General features: G+C 41.7%; 2 protein-coding genes across 2 annotated transcripts in view; both read left to right on the plus strand.

The window, feature by feature from the left end:
* The first annotated feature begins 955 nt into the window (after positions 1-955).
* Positions 956-14,512, plus strand: gucy1a1 (guanylate cyclase 1 soluble subunit alpha 1). Its single transcript, XM_079813652.1, has 8 exons — positions 956-1,408; positions 1,624-1,682; positions 2,088-2,176; positions 2,261-2,976; positions 10,695-11,180; positions 12,091-12,234; positions 12,876-13,030; positions 13,791-14,512. The coding sequence occupies exons 1-8, from the start codon at positions 1,106-1,108 to the stop codon at positions 13,960-13,962; spliced, it is 2,124 nt and encodes a 707-aa protein (XP_079669778.1). The 5' UTR covers positions 956-1,105; the 3' UTR covers positions 13,963-14,512.
* Positions 14,513-15,483: 971 nt separating this feature from the next.
* Positions 15,484-26,991, plus strand: part of gucy1b1 (guanylate cyclase 1 soluble subunit beta 1) — a 38,640-nt gene continuing 27,132 nt past the window's right edge. The window contains exons 1-8 of the mRNA XM_079812935.1: positions 15,484-15,678; positions 16,040-16,113; positions 17,170-17,270; positions 17,536-17,654; positions 18,407-18,604; positions 25,861-26,091; positions 26,203-26,319; positions 26,543-26,676. Of these exons, the coding sequence (XP_079669061.1) occupies positions 15,676-15,678; positions 16,040-16,113; positions 17,170-17,270; positions 17,536-17,654; positions 18,407-18,604; positions 25,861-26,091; positions 26,203-26,319; positions 26,543-26,676 (977 nt within the window). The 5' untranslated portion in view covers positions 15,484-15,675. The remainder of the gene's footprint in view (positions 15,679-16,039; positions 16,114-17,169; positions 17,271-17,535; positions 17,655-18,406; positions 18,605-25,860; positions 26,092-26,202; positions 26,320-26,542; positions 26,677-26,991) is intronic.

Genomic DNA, 26,991 nt, shown 5'->3' on the forward strand with positions numbered 1-26,991 from the left:
CCTGGTCCCTTCCATCTCAAAATACATTATTTCAAGAACATGTCATTGATTATTGTGTTTTATCAAAATCCAGTGAAGAAACATTTTTTTTGAATACTGAGTTTTCATTGATCTGTATATATGCTATTGATCTGTTTTGCACTATGGATTCTCCTCACCTCTCTCTATGTCTGACTTAATGCAGGACCTTAATGCAATCTTCAAGACCACGGCTACATCGAAAACGAGTCGTTGTCACCAAATAAGAGTGTGAAATATCTGCTCTTATTTTAGAATAAAATAGAATACAAATATTTAGTGGGGGTTTTTGTGGTTAAAGACATATTTGTTAGTTGTTTTTATAGGCTCATTCAACTGGAATCTATGATCTCGTGAACTCGATGATCCTCATTAGCCTGACAATTCCTGGATGTCAGTTAAGTAGGCTAAAAGGGACCCATGGAAGAATGCATTGCCTTGAGACACTTGCATAACATCTCTGCGACTGTAATGAGTAACATGCCAATTTATGTTGGCGAGAAACTGAACAGACATCTGGGTGGGCAAACGCTAAATTGTTCGTTGCTGAGATATATCAAAGTGCGAGATGTTGAGAGCGAATGAACTAAAACATTATTTTGCATAAGAATCCAACGACTAGAGTAGTAGGGTTAGACTATGTGCCATTTAAATATTTGCTAGACGTCGACGGAACCATATAATGAGCTGAGGATCGAGCTAACACTCAGAACGGCAATCCTCTAAAATCACCAGCCAATCCATTGGATGATGCGCATGCCACGGTACACAGCATCTCCAGAAAAACATCACACATCTCCAGACGAGCATAATACATCTTTAAGGAGCTTTGCATGCCAGTGCATCCATTGGCTAGCTGGAGGTCCCACTAGTGCTTGTGATTGGCCATACTTAATGATCCTTGGTTTATCATTTGCCACTGTAATTTACTATGAATATTGTATGCAGGCGGAATTGCTGCTGATAAGTTTGAAATAGCTTGTCCTGGGTAAGACGTGTGCGTGCGGGCAAATTATATTTTCTAGCTGGGCTGAGATTTTTCCATCACCTATTAGGATGCTTCTATCCTGGACTCGGATGGGTATGCATGGTCTCCGTCGGATATTCACAATGTAGATATTTTTGTTGCATGTTGGTGAGGACTATTACGCAAAGAATGTTTTGCGCTAAACTGAAGGATCTTAAGATTTCGGGTGAATGCCCCTTTTCTATGGTCGTGGGAAACGAGGAACCTGCGGACTTTGAGGAAAGCAATGCGGTGAATGTTGTGCCAGTATCCAGAGAGGTGCAGGGCAATATCACAAACATTCTGCCCAGACGCAAAATAAGCCGGAGCAAAGTTAATCTGCATTCACTGGGCGAGAGCATCCGAAAGCTGGTGTGCCCGGAGGTAAATTCATGTTTAATTCACCTGATGATATTTTGCAGCAGATTCTTATACATTGCAATGCAAAATCTGTTTGATTGCTGCGTTGTTTTTGCAAGCGCGCAAAAGGAAATATTGTAATTAAGAGAAATGTGGCAGACAAACAACTGTTAATAATTGCAATATTAAATGCACACACGATATGCTATGTAATATAAAATATTATTTTTTTCTTTTAGATCGAGAAATTACGAAATGCATTGTTCAGAGTTATGAAACAGCAGATAGACATGAGTTGGTAAGATGTTTTTTCTTCATTCTAATATGTTGCATTACATCTGTTAATGTTGACCATTAATTATTATATTGTCCTTTTATACTATTTTCAATTTTGATATTTTGTCGACCATTACTGTTGTAGAGATCGTTTGAGTATTGTTTTCATTCTTATGACAATATGTAATAATTGTATTTCATCAGTGTTTTTCCACATTGTTTTATATTTATATTACATACAATATTTCAGATGATATGGTCTATAATGTTGTCAATGTGAATTATTATATTAATTTTATAATATAATATAATATAATATTATTATATTACCATTTCAGCCTTAAGTTCAAAGGTGTTCTAATTGTGTTCTCCTTGTTCCTTTCTACATATTAATTTATTGGCTAAATGTTTTAATATGTGTCCAAAGCCCTGTAGCATGCAGTTCTGATATATCTCAGGCACTGGACAATGCTGAACAATTATCCGATGTCATGAAAAACTACTCTCTTAAAACAGGTAAGAAGAAGCATTAAAATGTTTATATATTCATTTGTATCAATTAATTTTTTTATTAGTTGTATTTTTCACATTAAATCCAAGGTATCCCCATGGATGCGCTAAAGATTTCCCTGGGTCTGGAGGTGTTTCGGGACTGTTATGAGGAGGATGGTCATATTCTCAGAGTGGTGGGGGGAGCTCTCCATGATTTTCTCAACAGCTTCAACGTTCTCTTAAAGCAAAGCACACCACCCACCCCTGAGGTACAGCGATACATCCACCAAGCCTCCATCCTCTGCCTAGACAAAGATCCAGGACTCCTGATTGTCTATTACTTTAACCCCCTCCCCACCACTGAGCTCTTCTTTTCGGGTATCATCCAGGCAGCAGCGTGTTTTCTCTATTGCACACGGGTGGAGGTCAGAATGGATGTTGGGGGTAAAGACAGTGGTGCGCTACAGGCCAATCATCAGCCCCATCTGCTGTACTCAGTGGTAGTGAGAGATGGCAGGAGCCTCACACCAAGCCCCATGAGGACACACTCGTCTGGAGACATTCCCCTCTCACTGCTCTACTCAACTTTTCCTTTCCACATTCTCCTGGATCAGGAAATGGTCCTGATGCAGATTGGAGATGGTCTGAGGAGGAGGCTCGGGCGATGCAGAGATGGTCAAAGGAGACCTGTTTTCAATGAGCACTTTGCCATTGTGTCACCTGAGATACGAGCCAGCTTCCAGGATATTTTGACCATGCTTAACACCCAGTTTGTGCTACGGGTGAAACATCATGGCGCAAGCTCTGCTGACAGCCCTGGAAAGGTACTTTTTGTTTTCCAATTTCTCCCTCTTGCATCCTATATATCGAAATGCTGATGCTAACAATGGGCCACCAGTTATGTGTGAAACTGCTTACCTGGGAATTTCTAAAACGTCAAGGTTATTGCTTAGCTAAAACAAGCTGAACAGAGTGTGGAAAAACATCTATGTTTGCAACTTTGAATGCAATGTATGCAAGTGTGCATTCACAATGTGAACTTTTAAAGGTCTATGTGTCATTTTATCACACCAACATCAAAGAGAAAGAGGAATCAAAGATTGCTTTGGGTTTCATGTTGATTAGACTATTAACAAGAGCAAAATGATTCAACTAATCAGTGCAAAGTAATTAGGAGGATTTTTACTCATAGGTTTATCTTAGTGCTGGTTTGAAATTTGTTTTTATGATGTGGTTGAGGGAACATTTTTTATTGGCAAATCTCTGTTTCTTAGGTTGCAGATGATCCGTATAATAAGGGCAATGCAATAAAGTCCTGTACAATGATGAAATAAACATGGCGCCAAATGTCAAGACGTGGAAGGCCCCTCAAAGCCACAATTAATGAGATCTACCTGATTACATGAAAAGAATTGCACAGCAACCTAATATCTTTAAGAAACAAGCAGTACACATGATATACATTGATGGTACAGGGACATTATAAGGAGTTTTGCATCCAAATGATTCATATAGGCTAATGTTTAGTCTTATGTGCTTTCCTTTATTAGTTATAATTATCTATATCAGGTAGGGTTCATACAAGCTTTACCCCTTGATAATCTTGTGGATTTTTGATATTTGTCCCCCCTAAGAGCCCTGAATGGCATATTCATTGTATTTACACAGACTAAATATCAGTTATATTATGCTTTGGGTCTTTTCAAAAACTCAATATTCATATACAGTAGTTGCCAAACGTGATGTCCAGCCTTTGAAAATGTTAATTTTCACCCTTTATTTAAATATTATTGAATTTTTTTAAGCATTCTGCTTAATTGTGCTTACAGTTAATTGTGAGTTAATTGTTTTAGTGATAACACAATGTTACATGACAAATTGTGCAGACATCATTTTTGGCTAGGCGGCCATACAAATAAATTATGAACACATGCCAAAACAAGAGAGAACCAATTAAATATTAATAAATGATTATGCTGTAGTCAGTACTTTTCCATTTTTTTTTTCAACCTGTAGCTGTAGTTTGCCTTTTTTTGCCAAATAATTTTGTCAGATAAATACATTCACCAAGTTTAGTGTTTTGTTTTTCCTTCATGTTTAAAATACATTTTTTCAAAATCTAAAATATTTTCCTCATGTTTTGATTGTTTAATTGAACTTGTAGGGTCAAAAAAACAAATATCCCCTCTGACATCCAACATAGTTCCCTTTCGTTCAGTCACTACGACGTACGTTAGTGACTAACGAATGGGGGTTTCGCTTAGAAGCCAATCATCTTCGAGAATTTAACAGCGCCCAATGGCGTGCCAATGCCATGGGCATGCGGAATTTGCATGCGTAACTCCACCCCACCGTGTGGGTATATAAGGAAGTACGCTGGCAACATCGCATTATGTTTCTACTTTGGAGCCAAGAGCATCTCTTCACTCCTACAAGCCTGAATTCTGAAGTCTTCTCTTCAGTCTTCTAGACCAGCGGTTCTCCAGGGTGTTGTTGTGACGGCGCGATCCAGCGATCTCATGCTGCCTGCCTGCTGATCTGTGCAGTGATCTGCAACAGCTGTGTGTGTGTTTCCCTGGGTGCTTCGGCACTCTGCAGAGCTTTCCTCTCACAAAAAGAGCTTGCGCGTGGCACGTCTTTTTCAAGACGGTTCGCCCGTGCACTTCCGGGTGCGATCGATCTCCGTTGCTGTCTATGGGCACATTCACTGCTCGATGTGTTTGGGCTTCAGCACGTTCGGGCAGTGTTTGTGGATGCGTCATGTTCCCACTGCGGGAATGTGACCATCGCGATGTCGCGGTCGAGACTCAGTGATCTCCGTGAGGAGAGAGAGTCCCCTCTGCCACACCCCAATCTACCGTCTCCGAGAGAGGTGGTACTTTGGCTGGTGGCCAGGGTGACCTGAGGGCGGTGCCGTGGTATTAAGAACCCAGACGATCATTCCTCGGGCCACGCCCCCTCTCGCACATTGCTTAAACCCGCGAGTGTTGGACTGAAACAGCGGCCCGTCTCTGACGCCTCGTTCGTTTCGTTCACGCTCCAGATAGCAGTGAGATGTCGATCGCCGCATCCCAAGGTGGGCTGTAGTCCTTTGGGGATGACGATTAGGTTGTGCTCCGCCTCCGGGTGTGTCAGCACTGCCTGATCCGACCTAAAGTTGACAGCCATGTTATCTCGGGCAGCCGCGGGTCTCGCGCTGGTGTGGAACTCCGCCCAGTCGCGAGTGCTCGTGGTTGCGCGATTGGTTTTTGGGGATGGCACCCGACAGCTGTTGGGCCCCGCCCCCAATACCTTTCGCTCCTGAGGTGCATGAGGAGATCACGCGGTCCCGAAAGTCCCCGTGCTTCCCGCGACCGTTTGGTGACCTCCTCCGCCTTCTCTGCCCTTGATGGGGCCACGGCCTAGGGTACACTGGGGTTGAAATCTCTGTTGCGCACTACGGTGTCCACAGAGGGCTTTATGTGGCGTGGTGTGGCTGTCCTAAGCACCCTCCCAAAGCCTGTGGGCTCGTCTACTTCGGTGGCGTGGTCCTGCAGAGCTACGGGCAGGCCGCCGCCCCTTTGCACATGCACAAGGGTGGAGCCGACCCAGGGCTCTTCAATGAGCTGCGTGCCGCAACTGATCCCGCCCCCGGGCGGTGAAGGTGGCCACACGCTCCCTGGGTCGGGCGATGTCCACAGCTGTGGTCCGGGAGAACACCTGGCCTTACCTGGTGATGTGGAGGACGTTGAGCGGGCCCGCCTCCTCAACTCACCCATATCCCAGGCTGGCCTCTTCGGTGGCGCGGCTGAGAACTGCGCCCAACGGTTCTCGGCCGCCCCAGAGCAGACTGAGGCTGTAACACGTACTGCCCCGGCGGCCAGCTGCTGCACCCAGCCGTCGGCTCAGTCAGCTCCCTCCTCCCGCCCGGCCCCAGCAGCAGCCTTCACCTGGGCCGCGCCGTGGAGGTGGTTGAGGATGACGCCCAGTCCGCTCCCCAGCCTGGTTAAACGCCAGGCTGGAGGTGGACAACTCAGAGATGGGTTCCAGTTCTTCCCAGGGGATGGTAGCAGGGCCTCTCCTTCCCCCGGTCCCGCCACTCGCATCCCTCTCTGTCGCCAGCCTCCTGGCAGAGCAGACCCCAGTGGAACGCGCATCCTTCCCTGGTCTCCTCTGTCAGGACGCAGCCGTTAACCGCACCCCCACACCGGGACGCCCAACAGCCTCCCTTGTCCGGGTCGGTAACGCTGCATCGCTGCCCCACTCCGGGTACGTCTGTAGTCCGAATGACCCCGCTGGTGCAGTTCCTGGGAGCCTGGCTTCAGATTCCAGGGCTGTCCCGCTGGGTCGCGAAGAAAATCAGGCGCGGCTACGCGATTCAGTTCACGCAGGCTCCTCCCTGCTTCCGGGGAGTCTGCTTACTATGGTCGGTTCTAATGCCCCTGTCATGCGAGCGGAGGTTGCCACCCTACTGGCGAAGGGTGCGATCGAGCCTGTCCCTCCAGCCGAGATGAAGTCCGGGTTCTACAGCCCCTACTTCATTGTACCCAAAAAGACCGGTGGGTTAAGACCAATCCTGGACCTGCGCATCTTGAACCGTTACCTACACAGGCTTCCGTTCAAGATGTTGACAGTGAAACGCCTTTTCGAATGCGTTTGTCCGGTCGATTGGTTTACAGCGATCGACCTGAAGGACGCCTACTTCCATGTCTCCTACCTCTACACAGACCGTCCCTACGGTTTGCTTTCGAGGGGCGGGCATGTCAGTACGCGGTCCTCCCATTCGGGCTATCTCTGTCCCCTCGCGTCTTTACGAAGATTGTCGAGGCAGCCCCTGCGCCCCTCCGGCAGCACGGGGTTCGCATCCTGATTCCTCGACGACTGGCTCATAATGAGTCACTCTCGAGAGTAGGGTTGCGGACACAGAGATCTGGTTCTCCACCACTTAGCCTGTCTGGGCCTTCGGGTCAACTGGGAGAAGAGCAGACTCTGCCCCGTGCAGAGGATCTCTTTTCTCGGTATGGAGATCGACTCGGTCGCCATGTGCGCGCAGCTTACGAGCGAGCGCGCGCAGTCTCTGCTGACTTGCCTCCGTCAAATCGAGAGCAAGAGTGCGGTTCCACTGAAACATTTTCAGAGGCTCCTGGGGCATATGGCATCTGCAGCCGCGGTAACGCCGCTCGGATTGCTACATATGAGACCGCTTCAGCACTGGCTTCGCGATCGAGTCCCGAGATGGGCATGGCGGTCTGGCACGCTCCGGGTCCAAATAACCCGGGCCTGCTTGCAGACACTCACTCCGTGGTCGAACCTCAGTTTTCTACGCACCGGCGTGTCCTTAGAACGAGTTTCCAGGCATGTTGTTGTATCAACGGATGCCTCCTCCACGGGCTGGGGTGCCATGTGCAATGGACAAGCAGCCGCAGGCTCCTGGACAGGACCCCAGCGCCTTCTGCATGTCAATTGCCTCGAGTTGCTGGCAGTACGGTTCACCCTGCACCGCTTCCGAGCGTTGCTGAGGGGTCAACACGTACTTGTCCGGACAGACAACACGGCCACAGTAGCGTACATAAACCACCAGGGCGGTCTACGCTCCCGCCGTATGTCTCAACTCGCCCGCCATCTCGTTTTATGGAGTCAGAAGCACCTGAGGTCCCTTCGTGCTATCCACATCCCGGGAGACCTGAACCGTGCAGCCGACGAGCTCTCACGGATTCAGCCACTTCCTGGAGAATGGAGACTCCATCCCCAGACGGTCCAGCTGATTTGGGAACAGTTCGGCGACGCACAGGTAGATCTGTTTGCCTCCCAAGACTCTTCCCACTGCAGCCTGTACTATTCCCTGACCGAGGGCACGCTCGGCACGGATGCACTGGCGCACAGCTGGCCCCTGGGCCTACGCTTATTTGCGTTTCCCCCGGTGAGCCTTCTCGCACGGGTATTGTGCAAGATCAGGGAGGACAAGGAGCAGGTCATGTTGGTCGCCCCGTATTGGCACGGCCAGACCTGGTTCTCAGAACTGCTACTCCTTGCGACAGCCCCTCCCTGGCCTATCCCTCTGAGACCGGACCTCCTCTCTCAGAGACGGGGCACCCTATGGCACCCGCGTCCAGCGCTCTGCAAGCTCCACGTGTGGCTTCTGGACGGGACGCGGCAGGTTTGAGTGGCCTGCCACCTACGGTGGCCACCACCATCACTTCCGCTAGGGCAGAGTCTACACGACACCTCTATGCGTTGAAGTGGAACCTCTTCGTCACCTGGTGCTCTTCCCGCCAAGAAGACCCCTGGAATTGCCCGATTGGGTCCGTGCTTGAGTTTCTCCAAGAGGGGCTGGAGCGAAGGCTGTCTCCCTCCACCCTGAAAGTGTATGTGGCTGCAATATCTGCCCATCACGACCTCTTGGGAGACAAAAAGGTAAGTCAGCACGACCTGATCATCAGGTTCCTGAGGGGGGCGAGGAGACTGAATCCTCCTCGCTCTCCTCTCGTTCCCTCTTGGGACCTCTCAGTAGTCCTAAGTGCTCTGCAGAGGCCTCCCTTTGAGCCTTTGCGGTCGGTTGATATTAAGTTCCTGTCGATGAAGACGGCTCTGCTGACCGCATTGGCCTCTCTTAAGAGGGTCGGGGACCTGCAGGCTTTTTCAGTTGACGAAGCGTGCCTTGAGTTCGGGCCGGCTAACTCTCACGTGACCTTGAGACCCCGGCCTGGATATGTGCCCAAGGTTCCTACCACTCCCTTCAGAGATCAGGTAGTGAACCTGCAAGCGCTGCCTTTGGAGGAGGCAGACCCAGCCTTGGCATTGCTCTGTCCAGTACGCGCCCTCCGTGCTTACGTAGACATGACGCAGTGTTTCAGGACCTCGGACCAGCTCTTTGTCTGTTATGGTGGAGAGCGGAAGGGAAGAGCTCTCTCAAAGCAGAGGTTGTCTCACTGGATAGTGGACACCATTGTTTTGGCTTACCAGCAGCAAGGTCGACCATGTCCCCTTGGTGTGAGGGCACACTCCACCCGGAGTGTGGCCTCCTCTTGGGCGCTAGCGCATGGCGCCTCGCTAACAGACATCTGCAGAGCTGCAGGCTGGGCGACACCCAACACATTCGCCAGATTCTACAATCTCCGAGTGGAGCCAGTGTCCGACTATGTACTCGCCCCCCCGAGGGGCCGGTAATGGACCAGGCTCTAGGTGTCTTCGCTTGCTCGCCACTCCACTCCATGGACTGGATACGTGCGATATTCTCCTCAGGTGAGCTCCCCGAGAGCCCTGAGTTCCTCCAGCACTGTCGTCAGGTGCCCCGTGTGCATGGTTCCCTCCGGCGACCCCCACACGAGTATTTCCACCGTAAGCCTCCTCAGTGAGCAGGTGTCTTTCCCTTGGCAAGCCCCTGCCACCCCTAGGGTTAAAAATCCACCTTCGGCTGGTACCCTAGAGTTTCCCATATGCAGCCCACAGCGGGTCATATGTGTACTCTCTAAGTCGTCCCCACGGGTAGGCATCTTTGGCATTCCCTCACTGGGATATGCTTCCCAGTGTACCTTGGTAATCCTGTGATAAGTGGGAGTCCTACGGCCTTAAGTGGCAGGATCTCACACTTACGCAGGGCACTGGACGACAGCTGAGTGGCGCGGTTATATTGGAACCCCCATTCGTTAGTCACTAACGTACGTCGTAGTGACTGAACGAAAGGGAACGTCTCGGTTACGTATGTAACCCTCGTTCCCTGAGGAGGGAACGGAGACGTACGTTCCTCAGCCACGTCAGCTGTGCTGCTGGAACGCGGAGTTCAGATCTTGGCTCCGCAGCAGATACATAATGCGATGTTGCCAGCATACTTCCTTATATACCCACACGGTGGGGCGGAGTTACGCATGCAAATTCCGCATGCCCATGGCATTGGCACGCCATTGGGCGCTGTTAAATTCTCGAAGATGATTGGCTTCTAAGCGAAACCCCCATTCGTTAGTCACTGACGTACGTCTCCGTTCCCTCCTCAGGGAACGAGGGTTACATACGTAACCGAGACGTTTTTTGGACACTACTGTAGGTCAGATCTTTTGGGTATACACTATAAAACTTGAATATTTCCAGACAGTGTACACTATACGATTTTGCTGAAATAAGATAAATACAAATCAGTCAGCAAGAAAATTATTTAAACAGAACTATAAACATAAGCAGATGTTAGGGTCAGGATGTTACAATGTGTAAACTATATGCAAATCAAATGCCTTTGAGCTAGATAAATTACATTATATTCAACCTTATCTGAAGATAACTATTTTTGCAACATTTTTGAAAATTCGTGGTGAATTCGTATTAATTATTACAATTTGTTTTATTCGAAAATATACCTTTTTTTTGTTGAAAAAATAAAGGTCCATCCATAACCACACAGATTGTATGAAATTATATGAATGTGATTGTATGACATTCATACAAATTCACAATTAATATGACCTATGAAGTCTCTTCATATATACTGTATATATATATATATGGTAACATTTACAGCAAACTGGTCCAAAACTCTGAATTAATTCCCATCCTCCCAACCCTCTCATTGTAGCATATGGACCTGAAGGGACAGATGATCTTCATGTCAGAAATGAGCGCTATCCTCTTCCTCGGTTCACCGTGTGTGGATAAGCTGGAGGAGTTGACAGGCCGGGGCCTCTACCTCTCTGACATTCCCATCCACAATGCACTACGCGATGTTGTTCTGGTTGGGGAGCAGACCAAGGCCCAAGATGGACTAAAAAAACGCCTGGGCAAAGCCAAAGCTGCCCTGGAACAGGCACACCAGGCCCTGGAAGAAGAAAAAAGGCGAACGGTAGAGCTGCTCTTCACGATATTCCCAGGGAACGTCGCTCAGCGTTTGTGGCAGGGACTTCCTGTGCAGGCGAAAAAGTTTGATCATGTCACCGTGCTGTTCTCAGATATTGTGGGCTTCACTGCGACCTGCTCACGTTGTACACCCATGCAGGTGGTAAACATGCTCAGTGAGCTCTACACTAGGTTTGATCACCACTGCGGTGAGCTGGATGTGTATAAGGTGAGATAAAGTACCTAGGTCCAAATAAACTAGAACATTTCACTATTGATATATGTTAAATTCTTTTTGGATGAATAGTCGTTTTTGGCATAGTGTATCACAACCTTTTTTGGTCCTTTAGCTTCAAACAAGCAAAAAAGGGGGCTGTTTTTTCTTCTTCTTCTCAGATTGCAAAATATGTTCCTTTAACTTTATCTTGGTGCCTTTGGGATTTTGAGACAATCATTCACCCGAAATCTTTTTCATTTTTCACAATTTGTGACATGCACGCTCATAAACTGCTGGGAGGTTAGCTAATGTAATCTCTAGCAGAATTTCCCATACACATGCAGTAGAGATGAATTTCTTGTAAAAGACAGTGGAGGTAAAGTTTAGCTTAGTGTCAGGCTTTGCTTACATTCTTAGAGACAGCTATATCCTAAAATAGATTCTCCTCTTGTCTTCTCCCAACATATCTCAGCTGGTTCATGATGTGTGTCTCAAACATCTCCATACTGAATGTGCAATAACAGGGAATTAATGTCTCTCAAGCTGTCAAAACTGTACCATTTTGTTAACGTAAAGTTAGTTTGTTATAGCTTGTTTCAAAATAGCTTACTTTCAACACTGAATCTTCTGATTGCATGAACTCCTAATCTGGTGCATGGTTAGGAATGCACTGGTGAGCTTTTAATAATTAAAATGATGATAAAATATATGATCTTATAATAATTACACAATAATATAATATAATGTATCAATTATCACAACGGTTCTGTTAATTGATTTTAGCTAACACATGGATGTCACAAGAGAGGCAATTCAGAATGTTATGGCAGCCATGAACCTTGAATATACCCAGAGCTGTGTTATGAAATATTTAGCACTCTGCTCTCATAACCTTTCATATGTCCTCATTTGTGCGTTCAAGGTGGAAACCATTGGTGATGCGTACTGTGTAGCTGGAGGATTACACAAAGAGTGTCCGACCCATGCTGTCCAGATTGCTCTCATGGCTCTGAAGATGATGGAATTGTCGGATGAGGTCATGACTCCCATGGGGGAGATCATCAAGGTCAGTGTTTCATCAGGTTTTTCCAAATTATGAGTACCGTTATAGCATGAATATGAAATGAGTCAAATGTTTCATATACTTATTTTTGTCTTTTATTCATTTATTTAAATGTCTCTCATTTGTCATGCAAACCTTTACTAGACTGCTGATATTAAACAAAAAATAACGCAACTGTTTGTTTTTTGTTCGTTAGTAAAATAAGAAATTCTCAATTTAACATCGACGTGTGACTCATTTACACAGAGTGCTTGTACATTTTTGTGCAAACACACTCCCACTACAAGGGAAAATAATTTTTGAAAGGTCACATTTAATGAATCCAATTTTAGGCTCAAAAATTGGTACGTTCAAATTATTTATACGGTTAATATATAACCCAGAATAAATTATCAAAATTGGAATTAGAATATGAATACTGCTGCTTTAGATACAAAAATATGATATTTTTATCTTAAAAATGTGACGTTTGATGTGAAGATTGGGATGAATTGGCAAACAATAGACATCAGGAGATTAAAATTGACTCAGAAATAGTAATATTACACATGGTTTGAAATAAAGAATTTAAAAAAAGTTTTGAGAAGAAAGATGTAAAGCAAAACAATTCAAATTTTTTAACGGACTGTATGCTTTATTCTCAGATGCGTATCGGGATCCACTCTGGCTCGGTTTTGGCAGGTGTGGTTGGTGTTAAAATGCCCCGCTACTGCCTTTTTGGCAATAACGTCACATTAGCCAACAAGTTTGAGTCCTGTAGCCTGCCAAGAAAGATTAACGTCAGTCCCACCACATACAGGTATAAACAGAGACAACTTTCCTGCTTGTTTTTTCTCTTGTACATAACTTATGGGCGTCTGTTTGACTAAATGTTTTTATTATTATTATTTGAATCAGCATGTTTCTAATTCTCTTGTAGTTTTCAGTCATACACAAATATTCAACCTTTGAGTGGGAGTTAAATATTTTTACACATAAATGAGCTTAACAGCTAGTTATTTATTGTACAATGAAGTGTCAGCAACTTTACTTGTTTTGGTAACACTTTACAATAAGGTTTGTTAGCTAACATTTGTTAACTACATTAGTTAACATGAACTAATAATGAACTGCACTTATAAAGCATTTATTAATATTTGTTAATGTTAATTTCAACATTTACTAATGCATTATTAAAATCTTGTTAACATTAGTTAATGCACTGTGAACTAGCATGACCAAACCATGAACAGCTGTATTTTTATTAACTAATGTTAACAAAGGTTAACTAATGCTGAACAGAGGTGCCGTTAGTTCATGTTAACGAATGCTTTAACTAATGTTAACTAATACAACCTTATTGTAAAGTGTTATCTTAGTTTTACATAAACGAAGACCAGGAACATTCCACCAAATGGTTCTGTGTTTTTTTATGTTTAAGAAAGAATAACACAGAAGATCGTTTTTATTAAATCATTTCAGGCTGAGCCAAAATTCCACTCTGTTACAGCTGATTTACAGTTTTACTGTGTACCTGCAAGTGGGCTTTAGGACAATTTGTTACTTCTCTCTCATTTTAGATTGTTAAAAGATTGTCCAGAGTTCACTCTCATCCCCCGGAGAAGAGAGGATCTTCCGCCCAACTTCCCTGCTGACATCCCTGGAGTTTGTTACTTCCTCCAGGCTCGCGATCAAAAGACAAGTGCTGCTTCCAGAGGCTGTGCTACAGAGGAAACTCAGCCCACTGGATGAAAACACAAAATCTCTCAGAAAATGAATGGAAACAGTGGGTTAATACTACCTGTCACTCTGTGTATCTTTTTAGTTGAGCCAGAGTATCATCCAACTGTTGAATGTTGCCAAAAAGCTATCAAATAACACTCATTAGAAGGGTTTCACTGAGCACTGTGCTTTTCTTCACAGTGGTGTTAAGTATGAGTCCTGTGTTTTTGATCGGCTGAACATTTTTGTTTTAATAAAGTCATTTGTTTATTTTGACTTCCTAACTGTATACCAAAAAATCTAAAAAGCAGAGAATATCATCCACATTTGTATCTATAATGATTGACTGTCTCTTTAAATGTTATTGAGTCAACATAGTGAATCATTTAGTCTTTAAGGACAACATATAGCTTATCGATTTAATAATCTGAATAGAGCACGTCATTATAGTACACAGAAAAGGCGAAGAAAAGCACACAGTAAAGCATCACCTCAGCAGAGCCCGACCACAATCATACTTAAACTATACATTGTGACTTTTTTTGTATTGTAATAGATCTGTAATAAACATGCTTTACTGAAGGTTTGGTTTGTTGGTGATGTTTCAATGCGACCTGCTCTTTCTATGAAACGAGTGAAAGGGAGACCACATAAAAGATAACAGTGTTGCATTATCCTAAATTATGTGGTCTCTTAACATTGTCTTAACATTTTTGAACAGAACAGGGGTCATGTGGGGTATTGCCTAAAGTCTATGCTTTATTAAAATTAATGTGGTGATATATCAAAAGTACAACACAGAAATGCAGTAGTAGCCTAATCCTGTCTGTGCCTACCATCATTTTTGAATTTCATTTTGATCCTCTACATTCATCACTATTATACACACACATATTAAAAAACTGTTGAAATAAACATAATTTATAAGAATTACAATTGGAGCATTTTATAATGAGGAATCAGAACAGGCCTACTATAAAACCCCAAACAATGATTTGCATTTGCTAGCATTTTGAATTTTAATCCAAGATTGATAAATTAGAGAAAAAGTAGTTCAGTAGTTTGTCCAATCAACCTGAATTCACCCTATATCTTGCAATTTTATATGATGACTATCAACCAGATTATGAAAATTCCAACGTCTTTAAAATATATATATATATATATATATATATATATATATATATATATATATATATATATATATAAAAATTCTTAATACAATTTTTCATTATTTAGATCAATTACAATCTTACGATCTTTCTAAGTAACTCCCGAGAGCGTTGCACTTGATCGATGAATATTAATAAGGTCATGCTGGCGTTGCTTGGTAACCTACCCGGAGCGTACAAGACGTAACCTAATTAATATTTATGTGCCAGGCCTTCAACCACAGTAGGAATCGTTAATTCGCCAGTTTATTAGCGCCCACCCACTAACGTCTACCTCGCAACCAATCAGGTAGGTTTTCAGGACAAACGTCATGCTGCGTAATTAATATTCATAAGACAATCATTCAACGTCGTATAATTCCAGAATCCGGGATCTGGCGAAATGCAAATACGCGAGAACCAGCTGTGTGTACTCTTTGCATCCCCGCGCTCCCGTTGGCTACATCCTCTGTCAATAACAATGAGCTCGTTTCAGAAATGGTGGTTTCAACCGTAACAGCTGTACGGTTTGTCAGTTCTGGTGTTTTGTGATTTAATATATCAGAAAAGGGATTGGCGAATTAATCGAAACATGGTATGTATATAGCAATAATATGAATGCGGCTGTGCATGTCTTATGTTTGTTTTCTATTCACTATTCACGTAAATATTTGCTGTGTAAATTAGCTTACGGTATCATCGGCTGTGTAAAAGGCATTACACAAATATGTAATTCTGTATTATAGGCGAATAATTACCTGTATTAAAATGTAACCTTTGCAGGGAAGCACAGTTTTGATTTACGCACAGAAAGCTCTACATATTTGTATAAATGGCTGAATGTGTAACGTTTAACAATAAGAAAGCAAATAATTCATCTGCAATATATATAGTCACATATAAAGATATTTTATGTTTGAATTTCACAATTGTATATTTTATCTCTTTTTTGACAGTATGGTTTTGTGAACCACGCACTGGAACTTCTGGTGCTGAGAAATTATGGTCCAGATGTGTGGGAGGACATCAAGTGAGTTCAAATAGACTTCCATATTACATCATGGACAACCTTCTTTTTTTTGCTTTTTTTTTATAACACTGAATATTCTATTCACTGAATATTATAAAAATGTGTGTGTACATACTATAATATATGTTCTTACATAGCTATACTTCTAACTTATAGAGGTGTTTGTGTGTGTGAGCAGCAATGTTTGATTTGACAGTGACACTTGCAAAAATTAGATTTGAAAGCTAAAATAAATTTGAAAGCATTTCCGCAATTGCTATTTTATTCTCAGCACTTTTTCTCAATACCTAAAAAGGTGAAAAGTAGTTGTATTTCCAAATAAAATGTATTTTATTAATAGCTCATGATGTTGTGATAGCCCAGCCTTTACTACCAGATGCACTTTTTCATTAATTCAGAGCATGAGAAATCACGCATAACATGTCGTGGGGTGAGGTCACAGGCGTACAACTTTTTCCTCTTGCACAAACAGTTCAGCCTTATTTTAACTTCCTCCATCTCTTTGACATGACTTTTAAGAGCAGTCTTTTCAAGTCACAGCTGTGCTTAATGTAAACATGTTTTAGAGCCTGTTTAGACTCAAGTCGTGAGCTTGAGTCTCACTCAATGTTCTGGCAACATTAAAGTAGTTGGACTCAGTTATTGCAGCACTTTTTCAGCGAGGTTCAGTATTATCACAAGGTTAGCAGCATCTCTCAGTGCAATGTACCAGACGTGATTAATGATGCTTCTAGTTCTATTTTTAGGTTGAGTGTTAAGTGTTTTCCTTTGTTGATTATGTTGCAACATTTTGGCTGAACCTCTCTTTGGTCATTTTTGGTCAATCAATGCTGACCCCCCCCCCCCCCCCCCCCCAGCTAAATTTAGTAATATGGTCAAGCAAATCACAATTTTTGACCTGAAATATTCTACATTTCTATATTCTAGGCATTCTAAATAAACATATTTAGTTTTTTTGTTTGTTTATTTGATAATGTAATAGTGATTGCTTGATATTCTTAATCTTTTATATTATTATTATTATTATTATTATTATTTATTTCTTTATTTTTTCAGGAGAGAGGCTCAGGTTGATGTAGAAGGACAGTTTCTGGTCAGAATTATCTATGAAGATGCCAAAACATATGACCTTGTGGCTGCTGCAAGCAAAGTACTAAGTAAGTTTTTTATTTTATTTAGTTTTTTGTTGTTTTTGAAAGATAGAGGTATTCATTTGGTTAAATTTAAATTACTTAATTACATTATTTTTAAGTGTTATTAAAACAGAAGTGGTTAATTAAAGAGGTTCTCATCATGGTTAATTGGTGTTATACCATATGATGTAGCAAAATTACTTAGTTTAAATGTAAAAAATCTTCTTGATGTTTTCGATGATAATTTTTATTTTCCTTGTTGATTTAAATATGATTTCTTCTCCAATAGAAATGGATGCCGGAGGCATCTTGCAAATGTTTGGGAAAATGTTCTTTGAGTTCTGTCAGGAATCTGGCTATGACACCATTCTCCGAGTGTTGGGCTCTAACGTCCGTGAATTTTTACAAGTAAGAGGCTACTGCTTTTATCACCCAAAATCAGCAGTAGCAATGTCGAGAAAGTCATGCAAGCAACACTGTCTGTTCTCTATTTCACACATTGCATGTACTGTACTTTGTGTGAGGGTGATTTTTAGAATAGTTAAAAGATAATAATAGACTGGGTCAGTTTTGTTAGATTGAACAATGGAAATGGTATGTTTTGTGTCAGAGTTGATACGAATTGACAATAACATCATCAATTTTCTTTTTAAATAATTCCTAATGTCCCATCACTTCCTTTTTGCTAAATATATAAATTATAGATTGTGTTTTTCAAAGAATGTAATTTATTTGGTTTATTTTGTGAGAAATTCTATGCTAAGGCTGTGTCCATAGTAATTGCCAAAATAAAAATGAGAGAAAAGTTTGCCATTACTGTAGCTAATGGTGTTAGGGAGTTACTTAAAAAACAGAGACACCATTTTTTTTTTATATATTTCAATTTTCATTAAACTCATTATTGCAGGTTATCATATATTCTGAACCTTTCTCATTAGTAGTGTTTGAATGTGATGCTGCCAGCCTAATTGAGATTCTCATTGTTGCTGCATTTTTTTAAAAAATTTTTAATTTCAATACTTTAAATATTGAGTAGCATTTAACTTAGTACAGCAAGCTACCATGTTTTCACTCCCTTTTTTTTGCATTCACTTATTCCAGCTAAGCAAAAATCTGCTCTTTGCATCACCACATTAAGATCATCTTTTTCTCTCCTTCAGAATCTGGATGCATTGCATGACCATCTGGGCACCATCTACCCCGGCATGCGCGCGCCCTCCTTCCGCTGCACGGATGCAGAGAAAGGGAACAACCTTATTCTACACTATTACTCTGAGAGAGAGGGCCTTCAGGACATCGTCATAGGGATCATCAAGACGGTTGCACAGCAGATTCATGGAACTGAGATTGAGATGAAGGTTTGCTTGTTCTGTGCCTGTGTATTGATTATACTTTGTTTCTTTAATTGTCTTTAACCTGGCAGATTCAGATTGGTTGCAAAGATGAATGGTAGAAAAGATGCTGTGGTCAGTTCTTACCACTAATAAAAAGACAGGTCTGATTATACATTAAAATTAATTAATTAATTGATAGATAGATAGATAGATGGATGGATGGATGGATGGATGGATGGATGGATGGATGGATGGATGGATGGATGGATGGATGGATGGATGGATGGATGGATGGATGGATGGATAGATAGATAGATAGATAGATAGATAGATAGATAGATAGATAGATAGATAGATAGATAGATAGATAGATAGATAGATAGATAGATAGATAGATAGATAGATTTTGTTGTAAAACAAACAAAAGAAATCTTAAAAATCTTAATTTATATATATAATGACATATTTAAAAACAAAATGGTATTTTTTTACAAAAGCATTAAGGTAAGTTCACAAATCTGCAATGATCAAAACATAACAGGAAGTAGACTAGCGGTAGATTTAGTCTCGTTCTGATGTTTTAATTCTGGCATGTTAAATCATCATTCGACTAACGCGTCTGGATTTTTTCCTCATAACAGCGGAAAGAACTTAAAATACTCCGTGGTCATACAGATAGGAATAAGACATCATTCGAAAGGCTATTCTTTTATCTGTTTAAACTCATAATAACACATCGTTATGCTTTTGTAAAACAAAAGGAAAAGAAACATACAAACAGGATGCTCATTTTGCCTTCTCTGTTTAGTTTCTGAAGCGTGTCGCAAAAATGAACCAAAACTTAGTGTATACGTGCCTCAGTCACAATAAGAATTATATCTATAGAAAGCTTGAAATGTGAAATTTAAATTAACCAATTCAAATTATTTATGTAATCCATATGGAACCAATCTCGCTCTACTTGATGATTTAAAATGTAAAAATATATGAATTATTATTTAATTTGTATTACTTTTTTAAAGGATTCTGATATTATTTAATTAAACTTCATAATTATTCTATAAATGTTACTTTAACAGCTGCACAAAATACCTACTGTGGTTCGTGATTTATTTTCATGAATAAAAAACTTTTTACAAATCGTACCCTGGATAGATAGATAGATAGATAGATAGATAGATAGATAGATAGATAGATAGATAGATAGATAGATAGATAGATAGATAGATAGATAGATAGATAGATAGATAGATAGATAGATAGATAGATAGATAGATAGATAGATAGATAGATAGATAGATAGATAGATAGATAGATAGATTTTGTTGTAAAACTAACAAAATAAATCTTAAAAATCTTAATTTATATTTACAATGACATATATATAAAAACAAAGTGGTATTTTTACAAAAGCATTAAAGTAAGTTTTCAAATCTGCAATGATCAAAACATAACAGGAAGTAGACTAGAGGTAGATTTAGTCTCGTTCTCACTGAGAGACTCAGTGATACATAACATTATGATGAACTCCCTGTGGTTTATCCTTTGTCACCGCGCTTCAGTCTCTGCCTTATTTTTCAAATAAATCCCCCTTACCCAATAAGAGCTAATCATCCCCCAGACGGCAGACTGCTCTTTCCGTCTCTCTCTCTCTCTCTCCATCTGGGCTTAGTGTGAAATGAGGGAGTCCAATCGACAGACCCTCGAAATGCAACACCTGACTTGAAAAAAATGTTAGCCATTGTCGTCATGGTGACGGCAGGGCAAAGAGACAGCGACTTGACGTCAGTGAAATGGGCTCAACTTCAAGCTGAGAGAGAAAAAACAACAGCTTCTCTGCATTCAGCCCAAGCTAATATGATGTCTACAATAAAAAAAAAGCTTTTAGGGCCATTTTCAGTGATATTTCTAAAGGGAAAACAGAGAGACTGCAATGATTGTCTTCATTATGTAAAACATTCCAAAAGTTATTTCTGTATTTGACTCCTACTCAATACACTAAACATTCTCCTTTATTAAACACTCAGACACACTTGAAGCTGTAACTTTCTCTTTGCTTAGTCTAAACGCTATGCAAGGACTGAAGATTTGAACTGATCCTTAGAACTTAAGATGATATTGTTTGGAATCACAAGAGACCATTAGACTCTGCCTTTTTTGTTCTTAAATGAATATTCTGGGTTCAATACAAATTAATCTCAATCAACAACATTTGTGGCATTATGCTGATTACCACAAAAAATAATAATAATAATAATAATTTGGACTCATCCTTTATTTTCTTTAAAAAGGTAAATCAAAGTTACCTTGAAAGCATTATAATGGTTCCAATTTTTTAAGGATTTAAAAGCAAACATAATTTAATGCAATTTAATATGAAGCTTATTTTATAAAGGCATAATTTATTCCTGTTGAAACATGCATATTATTTGAGCTGTAAAGCTGTTTAAATACTTTTGAATCAGCAAGTATTTTAATGTTTACAGATACGCTCTATTCAGCAGTGCCTCACTGTAACCCAGATTTTTTTTAACGTTTTTAAAAGTTTTTTAAAATTTGTTTAGAGATTTGTTAAAGACTTTAGATATACAAAGGCGATACACTCTTATTATAAATGGGAGAAAGTGCAACGTACAATATGGCGGAATAAGTCCCGCCTTCTAACTTAAAGAGCCAATCGCAGATTGGTAAAGTCATTGTGTCACTACTTCTGCTGTTAGAAGCTTTGGTTGCAATAAAAAGTTTGAGGATTTGCCACCTCTCTTCCCTGCTTATGACGAGGTGGTGGAGGTTTGGACTCATGCCGTGGCCAAGTTAAATACTTAGTCTATATTTGTCCTGTCTTTTCAGCCACACAGTTTTCTACTTTATGATCATGTGGCTGAATGAGCATGGGTATGGGATGATGCCTAGGGTTGAAGTGACACTAGCCACTAGACACTAGTTTTGCACAGAATACCAGGCTGACCTGCTTAGGGACCTTAATGAAGGCGAGCGGGTGGGGCCCAGCACCATTAAAGAGCTGCGTTGAGCCATAGATTTGTCTCTATGGGCTACCAAGGAGATGGCCTGTGCCATCGGTCACTCCATGGCATCTTTGGTGGCTACGGAGAGGCACCTATGGCTAAACCTGTCAGGGATTAAAGAAAAAGATAAATCTTTCCTGATGGACGTCCCCAGTCCCCTCCTGGCCTCTTCTGCATCGCAGTCAGCACTGTCATCGAGAGGTTTCAGTGGAGTGCTCCACACCATCTCAAAGCTCCTCCACGGAGCCCTCAGAAAATCTGCTTCCCCCACCGCCATAGAGGTAGCATCAATTGAGGCACAGTAGTTTGCAACGAATTTACTCAGCATCTGCCCCAGTTCATTGTGCCACTGGGAGGCTCGCTGCCTCGAGGAGGGTTCTAAGGGAATGTGTTAGGTTGTTCCCTGCCGGTAATCAGCTTCAAAGCATGAAACGTATTTCTCGGTATGCACTCAAGAGACTGATTCCCTTGGTAGAATTTTGGCAGCGTGGAAACTTCTGCAAAATCTGTCTCAATGGGTCTATGGTAAGCTATAGAAAAGGGGTACAGAATTCAGTTTGGTTCTCATCCTCTGCTATTCAAAAGGGGACTATTTACAGTAGTAGGCCCAGGCTGGCTCAGGTGCTGGAACAGGATTGTTCAGTCTCTCTTGGCAAAGGAGGTGATAGAGCGCATTCCTCCTTCTGAGAGGGACTCCAGGTTTTGCAGCCAGTACTTCAGAATTCCGAAGGATAAGGGGTTGCGTCCCATTTAAGATCTCTATCAATTTAAACATACTCTGAGGATGTACAGGTTCAAGATGCTTACAATTCAGCTCATCGTGACTCAAAGCAGGTCCAAAGACTGGTTTGTCACGATAGATCTAAAGGACACTTACTCCAAAACAGACAAAGAGCTGCTCAGAGCTTCGTAGTTCTGCGTGTGGTCCATGTAAACACATAGGGTACAAAGGGGACACAGCAACGCAAGCGTTTTGCAAGTTCACCACCTGGTAGGCCTCAGGATCACATGAGACGAAGCCAGCCCGTATTCAAGGCATGAATCGTTAATGGAAGTAAGTGCGGTCAAGAGTGCTGTCTTAAGAAACAGGATTCTAAACTCAACTGACTGACAACTGACAGAGAGGACCAAATTACGATCCAAGGAGGGTATAAGGTGTGGCCTAGGAGGATTTAACCCCCTTGCACTTCTCAGGAAGCTGATGACCAGGCCATGCTTATCCAGTGACTTACCATCAACTGCACGTAATGGGACGCAATTGCAGCCTTCAAGGTGGAGGGTCCGCTCTAACCTCTCTTGCAGGAAAGAAAGCACAGAGCTTATCAGGCATCTCCGGGCGGTTTACCACCGGGAAAAAAACAACTCAATGAATAGACTCCATTTCAAAGCATAAACACGCTTAGTAGAGGGGGCTCTAGCTTGAGTGATAGTGTCTACCACCGCTGGTCCTCCATGTAAGTCCTCCGTGTCCTGTCAGAAACCACACATGGTGCCATATGATGCCCCATTCCTGAAAAAGTAGGTCCTTCCTCAGGGGAATCTGCCAAGGAGGGATTGTTGTGAGGAGCATTAGGTCCAGGAACCAGGTCCGGGTGGGCCAGTAAGGCACAACCATCAAGACCTGCTCCTCATCCTTCCTGACCTCCCTGACTTGTCTGTGCAAGTAGGCTCACTGGGGGAAACACACATTTGGGGGAAACACTCATTTGCAGAAAAGAGACCATCTCTTTTCTAATATCTTCATGTTTACTTCTGATGTTCCAAAGCAACTGATACTTGTTGTAATAGGTCTAAAGAGTGAATTTTATCTTCTGCGGGGGCTGATGATTTTTGATTTTGCATTGCCAGAGAAACTAAACTAAACTAAAATCACCAGAGTGTGTTAAATACGCTATATAAATAAACTTGGCGCACATTACCAAGTCCAATAACAAGCATAAACTGTGTTAAATAGAATTTGATGTGCAAGCAAAAAAGTATTCGTCCTGCAGCGTTTTTTCTACTTTACCACAGTAAAGAATGTAATAGGCCTAATTAAAAGAGAACCAAAGGAACGTTTATAATCCCTTGCTAAAATGGGTGAGACGTGAGTGAAGATTTGGGAAAATAAACAAGAGTTATGTCCAGTGGAATAACTAATGCAACATTGTTAAATTTGCTGATAATCGGGTGACCAGATTGCAGAGCAGAATACAAAGCAGAAAAAGCTTAAATTTATGGGTTTACATACCTCTCTCATTTGGCATGAATCCAAATGTTTCCATGGCTAACATTTAATTGCTAACCTATTATTTCTTTTTTAAACAAAGCTTTGTTCAGTCATGTCATAATATTCAGATAAAACAGCATTCACATCCAAAAAGGCGAGGGCAAGGGCGAGGTCAGTTACCGTGCGCAGTTCCAGCATTAACACCAGCTCAACCCTCGTGCAGCTCATTGAGAGCTTTTGCCTGATGGACATGCAGGATGGCCATGGCATGCAGGGCGGAGGCTGCCTGTCCAGTGGCATTGTAAGCCTTATCAGCCAGGTCTGCCGTCGTCTTACATGCCTTGGATGGGAGACGCGGATGATTCCGCCATTATTGTTTAAACAATAATTAATTTTTTTATTGTTTCTCTTTTCTTTTCTTTTTTTCGTCATAACACAGATAAATGAAGCAATTCTTCAGGGCCGGGCAAGGCCAAAACAATAAACAAAACGGCCACTAACTAAACCCAATTTATTACTAACTAAACCCTGTAAAAAAAAAAAAAAAGAAAATAGTCATCTTAACCTAGCTTCCTGGCTAGCTCAACACAGGAGAAAAGATGTACAAAAAAGAAAAGTCACCCAACCCCTACCGCTTCAGTAATCAAGAAAATTATATACAATATTTACAGAGGGATGGCAACACAACTGCCACGGTAAAGGAACGATTATAACGAATATAATTCTAAACAAGTGAAAACAGTATGGGCAAAGTAAAAAGTCAGAATGAGAGTGCTTTACAGAAGTAAATAAGAATTGGTGACAGCCTTAAATAAGAGACACGATTTAGCTGATCAACAACAACAGTCACTCTCTCAATACTAGCTACAACATGCCAGCAACACTCTCCCCTCTGCCACGTCCACATCCCGGGCGTTCTTTCAAAGGATGGTTCCATTCCAGTCCACCAATCACTGGGTACGTCTCCAATACATAAAATTAAGGCTGAGCTACCTGTGACTGAGCGAGAGAGAGAAAAAGAGAGAGACGCGCACATGCACGTCTCTACAGACAGGGAGGGGGAGGAAAAACAACAATACGTCCCAACAATAAATAACACTCAAAAGTCAAAACAAGGATTCTTTCCTTTCGTTTTGACACGTTTTATACAAATAAATTAACTTAGGTAGACACGGGAAAGAGCATCTGCCAACATATTCTCACTAGCCTTGTGGCGTATTTCAAGGTTGAAATTTTGAACCATTAATGCCCACCGCATCAGGCTTTGATTTGAGTTAGACATTCGCAAAAGGAAGACTAGGGGGTTATGGTCAGTGTATACTACCACTGGTACAGAACTTCCACCAATATAAACTTCAAAATGTTGAAGGGCTAGGAGTAATGCGAGGACTTCTTTCTCGATTGTACGGTAGTTGCGTTGTCCTGCTGAAAATTTCCTCGAAAAATTGCTTATTGGATGATCAATTCCTGTTCCCAATTGAATGGACAGGTGAAATTAGGGGCAGGTGCTGTGTTGATTCAGCAATTGCACACTCCACCTGTGAAACGTCCATGTACCCCTTGGCGGCTTCACCATCGAGGGTAGTGAGAGTGGAGAAGGCTGCCAAAAAGGACATGAGCCATCCACAAGTGCTGTCTCAGCATGCTCACGGCCCAGGCATGTGACACAGTGATCATGGCCATCAGATGAAGCCAGGAAACAACAGCCACCAGAAAGTTTATTTTTAGTTAAAGCTTTAGTAACTAAAAGTGACTAAAAAAATTTTTTTTGTCATTTTTATTCGGGTTTTTTTGTTGTCTTTATAGTTTTTATTAAATTTAATTCTTCAATTATTGTAGTACTTCAACTTCAACTAAATGAAAATGAAAAATGCTGCCTTGGCAACAAGCTGAAACAAAATAAGTTTAGATGTTTTTTAGTTAACTATAATAACCATGTATCAGTCCGTACAAGTATTTCCTTTTTGTTACTTTCACATGTTTTATGTTTGGAAATTCATTCTCCAAATGAGACTCTAAATCTGTTATTTGTGGGGGTGTACCAGGTCATTCAGCAGAAGAGTGAAGAATGCGATCACATTAAGTTCTTGATTGAGGAGAAGGACTCAGAGGAGGAGGCGTTTTATGAAGACTTGGATGGTTTTGAGGAGAATGGGACTCAAGAGACACGGATCAGTCCATACACCTTCTGCAAGGCTTTCCCATTCCATTTGATGTTTGACAAGGATCTCATGCTTTCACAGTGTGGAAATGCCATCTTTAGAGTTCTGCCACAGGTTTATCTGCTCAAAAATTATTGTTTATTTTACAAATATAAAAGTGAGATATTTAGAAAGTATATATAAAGTGTGATGGACTAACGTCAATTTATGTGTGTCATCCTCCAGCTGCAGCCTGGCATCTGTAACCTGTCCTCAGTGTTCTCTCTGGTGCGGCCGCACATAGACTTTAGTTTCCATGGCATCCTGTCTCACATCAACACTGTCTTTGTGCTGCGGAGTAAGGTCTGTCTGCCTCAAAACACATTACATACAGTCTGATTAAAAAAACCCACCAACAATCATTAACAAAAATGTGGTTAATATTTTATGACACAAGTGTGTTTATCAGTTTTATAGTACGTCACATACTCATATCCAAATACAAGGATTACAATGCATGTTGTAAGAAATATGAAAATTAAAATTTGTTAAATACATGTTTAGGTTTGTTAATGGTTTCATGTAGGAGGGCCTGCTGAACGTAGAAACTGCTGAGAATGAAGATGAACTCACAGGAACAGAGATCAGCTGTCTCAGACTGAAGGGCCAGATGATTTCACTTCCTGAGACTGAGAACATCCTTTTCCTGTGCTCACCAAGGTAGATGGAAACGACTGAAATATTACCAATAAAGCACATGGTTTTGATATATATATACTATATTGCCAAAAGCATTGGGACACCCCTCCAAATCATTGAATTCAGGTGTTCCAATCACTTCCATGGCCACAGGTGTATAAAATCAAGCACCTAGGCATGAAGACTGCTTCTACAAACATTTGTGAAAGAATGGGTCGCTCTCAGGAGCTCAGTGAATTCAAGCATGTTACCATGATAGGTATCCACCTGTGTAATAAGTTCATTCTTGAAATTTCCTTACTACTAAATATTCTATGGTCAACTTCTAGCAATTGG

The sequence above is a fragment of the Gobio gobio genome, assembly GCF_949357685.1.
Source record: "Gobio gobio genome assembly, chromosome: 3".
In the NCBI taxonomy this organism is placed as follows: domain Eukaryota; kingdom Metazoa; phylum Chordata; class Actinopteri; order Cypriniformes; family Gobionidae; genus Gobio; species Gobio gobio.